Genomic DNA, 6000 nt, shown 5'->3' with positions numbered 1-6000 from the left:
CTCGCAGTGAGGGAACCGCAGAAGGCCCTCGGTGCTGGACCTCAGTGTCCGGGCAGAACGATGGGAGTGGAGACGCTCCATCAGATATACTGGACCAAGGCCGTTTAGGGCTTTAAAGGTCAGCACCAACACTTTGAATTGTGCTCGGAAACGTACTGGGAGCCAATGTAGGTCTTTCAAGATCGGTGTTATATGGTCTCGGCGGCCGCTCCCAGTCACCAGTCTAGCTGCCGCATTCTGGATTAGTTGTAGTTTCTGGGTCACCTTCAAAGGTAGCCCCACGTAGAGCGCATTGCAGTAGTCCAAGCGGGAGATAACCAGAGCATGTACCACTCTGGCGAGACAGTCTGCAGGCAGATAGGGTCTCAGCCTACGTACCAGATGGAGCTGGTAAACAGCTGCCCTGGATACAGATTTGACCTGTGCCTCCGTGAACAGCTGTGAGTCCAAAATGACTCCCAGGCTGCGCACCTGGTCCTTCATTCAGGACCAGGGAATCCTCCACACCTGCTTGCCTCCTGTCCCCCAAAAACAGTACTTCTGTCTTGTCAGGATTCAACCTCAATCTGTTAGCCGCCATCCATCCTCCAACCGCTTCCAGACACTCACACAGGACCTTCACTGCCTTCACTGGTTCTGATTTAAAAGAGAGGTAGAGCTGGGTATCATCCGCATACTGATGAACACCCAGCCCAAACCTCCTGATGATCTCTCCCAGTGGCTGCATGTAAATGTTGAAAAGCATGGGGGAGAGGACAGAACCCTGAGGCACCCCACAAGTGAGAGCCCAAGGGTCTGAACACTCATCCCCCACCACCACTTTCTGAACACAGCACAGGAGGAAGGAGTGGAACCACTGTATGACAGTGCCCCCAGCTCCCAGCCCCTCAAGACGGTCCAGAAGGATGTTATGGTAGATGGTATCAAATGCCGCTGAGAGATCCAGCAGAACTAGGAAACAGCTCTCACCTTTGTCCCTAGCCCGCCGGAGATCATCAACCAGTGCGACCAAGGCAGTTTCAGTCTCATGATGAGGCCTGAATCCCAACTGGAAGGATTAATAGTGTAAATCATGGCCCATGAACCGTTTAACCGCTGGATTAATAGTGTAAATCGACACTTGACCTTTGAAGGAACATCAAGTCTACATCATTTACCTTTCCTTGATCTAGAAATTCAACATTTAGTACACCGTGACCTAAACATTAGAGAGAAGAAGATAGGGAGTTGCAGGCAGTACAATTTGAGTAAGCAATATTCTCTGTTACAGATAGGTAGCCGTGTTGGTTTGCCATAGTCAAAATAAAAAAATTCCTTCCAGTAGCACCTTAAAGACCAACTAAGTTAGTTCTTGGTATGAGCTTTCGTGTGCATACACACTTCTTCAGAATATTCTCTGATCCTGAACGAACTTACTACTGATAAAAAAATTAATTATAAAACCAGCAGATAAAGGGGGAGCCATTGTACTAATGAGTAAGATTGACTACATTGAGGAAGCAGAGAAACAATTAAGCAATTCAAATTTCTACTTGCCTATACCTAGTGACCCTACCACATCAGTGAAAAATAAATTACAGGTCATTCTAAATGAAGTCTTCTCTTTAAGCTATATAGATGAAGGTTTAGCTGATTTTTTATGTCCCGATGACACCAGAGTGCATAGACTAAGTTTGTCGTGCCATATGGGTCACTTTAAGAAATAAATTTTGTATCTGTGGATTGCCAACTCCTGTAACTCAAATCATATTTGTCCATATAGCTCTACTTTGCAACAGTTGCTGCTTATCACCATAAGATCCACTGCCATAAGATCCACTGTCCTGTTATATCACATATGGTATGTACAGTTGCTTATGGTTTTTATATTATTCTTTCTGTAAAAATGTGTGAGATCACGATTTTGTATTTATTTGCATTACCTAGAACTTGTACTACTGAAGAAGCCCAGGACGGCGAAACAAGGCTAATCTTCCGGAAATCTTTGTCTTAGAGTCTGTGAAAGGATTCTGTGGAATTGTAACAACCTTTCATGTGGATTGTTCGGACTTTATGGACACAGGTGGAAAAGACACTAATACATGTATGGACCTTATGCATGAACTGATTAGAGAATGAACTGATCCACTGGGTCTTCTGCTTTTTTCACTCAACTTTATGAGTTACTTTCATTGAAGTTTACAATATGATACATGAATAGTATACTTTATTTATGCAAAAAGTATAGTCGGTTACGTCTCATGTATCTATTGAGTATGTTTTACGTAACAAGAGGTTTGATGTTGTTTTTAAAGCAGGTAACCAGCAGGGAATGATTCAGCTCAGCCTTTGCACTGTTGACTGAACACCCCCTGCTGTTCAGATAATGGAGAAAGCTCATAAATTGTATCCCTTCCGGCATCCTGTCCAACTCTATTACGCTGGTGTAAACCCTGGTGCACAAGAAGCACTGAATAGCAGCAAATAAAATCTGTTCATATGTCAGCAACTGATAAGACTTATCAACCAGTTCTTCCAAAGTCTTCCTAAATTATAAAGCTCCAAAATGCAGGCCAAGAGAGCAGGTCTGGGAAGAGTGAGGCATACAATGGGCACCACCAGCGAAAAGGCCCTCCTCCATGTAACTCATGCGCTGTCATGCCTGCCCAGGCCATAACCCCACAAAAGGTTTACAAAGTTCAGTTGTTGCAAAAGTTTTTCAGTGTTAATTTTATGCATTTTTTAAAATTCACCATGGTTTTTAACAACATATTATGTCCTTTAGAGGATAAATTGTGAATTGTAGAATTTTAAATACCCGTCATCATCCTTGGGTTCACTCAATTTTGTTTATAACACTCTTCCATTTTCTTCTAGTTGTGAGGGTGGGGGATGGGGAGGGACCTCACATCTAAATCTGGCCCTGGATGGGGGGGGGGGATGTGTACATTTGGTAAAGCTGATGTGTGGGTTCAACTCACCTGCCCAGCAAGCCACCCACACTTCAGCTCTGTTCTCTGGGCAGCACACAAGAGCCTGATGACTTCATCAACAAGCTTCTTTATCACTTCCAAACTTAGGAAATATTAACTCCTGAAAAACTACATTGCATACTGAGAGGAGCACACTGCCCCATCTTCCTAAGCCAAGAAGTTTGACTTAATAAACCAATAATATGCACAAGCTAAGTGCTGATGTTTGCATCCTGATTGCTCCGACTTTGCTTCTCCCTTGGCATGAGTGGGTAAAATGCCCCTGTATGTTTCATAATTTATATGAAGCTGCTGAATGAGGTCATCAGAGGATACATAGCTCTCTTTTCTAGCTGGGTCAGGTGAGGCAGAAAAAGTAATGGTACCGTGTTAGGTACAACAGACCTATCAGTAGAGGAGGGTGATATGCTGACTGAAGCCCAGCCTGGATGATCTATCAGAAATTACCCATGTTCTAGGAACCTCCAAGTAGGGTTACTGCAATGTGCTCTACATGCAGTAAGTCCAGAATGCTGAGATTCATTTGCTAAACAAGCATAGGCAAAGAGATCACAACTTGCCTGTATTAAAACAGCTCTGCTGGCTGTCTATGAGCTTCTGAACTTAATTTAGAAAGTTTTTAATTTTAATAAAGATTTTAATTTTTAAAAGCTTTATACAGCTCAGAACACAGGCATTTTTGGGTTCACCTCTCATATCAGTCCACCTGTCCACTGAGGCCTCTCGCTGGGTGCTCCCACCATGAGAAGTATGGCGGGTGTTGACTAGACAAACTTTTCTGCCTGCCTAGAGACCTCATTACTATCAGGAGAAAGCATTTGTTTTCCCAGGCTTTTAAGAACTGCTAAACATTATTTAACTTAGAATAGTTTTAGTTTACCACCTATTCAAATTTATTGTTGCTGTTTTAGCTTGTTTTAATTTATTGCTTTTGTCTGTCTGCATTATTATTATTTAATTGTATCCCCCCCCCCCCAGTATTCTATAAGATCCTGGGAACATAACTCTATGATGAAGGTGTGGGGTATAAATTATGTCAATAATTATTATGTTTTTCTGGACAAAGTAGGGATATTTAGGACAAAATTCAATTGGGGAAAAAATTAACTGTGACTGTTGAGGCACCATTTAATTCAGGATTAGAAATGGCATAATTTATAAAATATTGAAAAACAAGGGCAAGCTACATGTCACATGTCATTCGGGGCTTAAGTAGTGCTAAGGGACTATTCCTGAAAGCAGTTTCTTTGACAGACTAGTTCTGGAACATGTAAAATGATATTTTAATGCTTTGTGCTTAAGGATAAACTTAACTGCACTGGAACCTATTTCTCTCATGTTATGGCAAGGATCAATGTTTCTCCTGCACCCGCAAGCTAGCCAGACAGGTAAGTATTTACCAATGCACATGGAAAGTGTATTTCCCTTCCTGTATAACTGTCTGAGCACAGCTAGCCTCTGTACTTGGATCTCTGAAAACTGGAGAAGAGCATGACAGGCTACCAGGAATCTGGAACAAGAGTGCTCCTACTAGGAGAAGATGCACTGCACTGCAGCATTTTGTTGCAGGTCCTACCTCTATCCACTAATTATCAACTAGGTGATCAAGTATCTATCAGTCTGGAAGCAAAAAAGATCATGTAAAAAAAAGTACTGATTCTACATACATGGGGGACCCCCAGGTGTGTATGCATAAATACATAAGTTTGTAAATTAACAGGGGGTAAATAGATCCCTACCAATGCCAAACAACCCAGTGAGGACTGAGCATGTTGGCTGACACATTGGTGTTCCTTTGGGAGGAAGGGTAGGATACAAATCTAATTTTTAAAAAACCAATTTTTTTTAAAAAAATGTACACAATGCAACATTACATTGCTATTTCCTGAATTGCGTTTCCCATGCAAGCACTTTGAATTACACGCACTAGAGGCTTGGGGAAGCCTATAGTAGCATAGACTCAAATCTCCTACATCAGAAAGGCAGCAACAGGATTAGGGCTGGCTGAAGACATTTATTGGCTGTGGGTGCCATTTTGCTCTCTCTCTCTGACACTCCACAGCCACAGCCTTAGAGGGGAATGAGGCCCAGGGGAATGAGGATTAGTGGCAGGATGCTGTGCTCTCCCTGGTCCCCGCGCCCAGGGAAGTTGTCTGAGGGGATGCCAATGATGACGGCGGAGTCGCCGCCTGCCTTCAACCTCCACCAGCGCCCTCGCCCACCGAATTCTCCTGACGACATAGGCACGTGCTGGCGGGGGAGGCCCGGCGTGAGGTGAGTTTGAACTCCAACGGACAACCGCCGTCCGCGGACGAAAGCCGCCGGGAAGCGGAAACGGCCGTTTGCCTGCCGGAGCTCGCCGCTTTCAGGGCGGGGAAGAGACCGCTCAGCCCGCAACTTTTGAAGGCGCCGAGGCCGCTCGCGAACACGTAAACTTTTCGCGCGCGAAAGGGATCTTGTGGGCGGCTCCCCAGCGGCCTCTCTCCCTGGCTCCGGCTCCCTCCTAGAAGCCCATGGGCTTCTCGTACTTCGCGGAGGCCGAGGCCTCGTGGAAGGCGAGGGGCGACTTAAACCTCAGCTTGCCCGCCCCGGGCCCCGGCCGCCGGACCTACATTTCGATGCGCCATAACCATGACGACGACGACGATTTGTATTACGACAACTACCACCTCATCGCGAAGAAGCGGCCGATGATTGTGCTCGTGGTTTTTATGAGCTTCCTGTTGGGAGGTAGGGCTAGTGGCTGCTGAGTTGCATCAGCTCGCGCTAGTGCAAGAAGCAGCCACGTTAGCCACTCTTATGAGTGGGTCCGTACGATAAGCTTGTGAAAGCGCAGACTCTACCCCCCCCCCCACAAAACAACCGTATAACATAAGACAACTTGGTATTGTGGAGTGCCAAGCACACGGATAAGATGTAGTAAATGCTAGCTAGAATTGCTAAAGGTTTGCATGTTGTTGACTATCATGGATGCTTAATTGGACGCCTAAATAAGAGAGGCATGGTGTTCAGCAATGCACAACCCCCG

The 6000-nt window shown here is 45.0% G+C and overlaps 1 protein-coding gene across 5 annotated transcripts in view; it reads left to right on the top strand.

Annotated features, from left to right (window-relative positions):
* The first annotated feature begins 5096 nt into the window (after positions 1-5096).
* The window catches only part of LOC309514794 (solute carrier family 9 member C1-like), a 68431-nt gene continuing 67527 nt past the window's right edge, over positions 5097-6000 (top strand). For all 5 annotated transcript variants that reach the window (XM_082192057.1, XM_082192054.1, XM_082192055.1 and 2 more), the window contains exon 1: positions 5097-5702. In XM_082192057.1, the coding sequence (XP_082048183.1) occupies positions 5486-5702 (217 nt within the window). In that variant the 5' untranslated portion in view covers positions 5097-5485. The remainder of the gene's footprint in view (positions 5703-6000) is intronic.

This window comes from Podarcis vaucheri (assembly GCF_965113315.1).
Source record: "Podarcis vaucheri genome assembly, chromosome: 1".
Taxonomy (NCBI): domain Eukaryota; kingdom Metazoa; phylum Chordata; class Lepidosauria; order Squamata; family Lacertidae; genus Podarcis; species Podarcis vaucheri.
The sequence above is the reverse complement of the archived record's forward strand: the minus strand, read 5'-3'. Positions and strand labels throughout refer to the sequence as shown.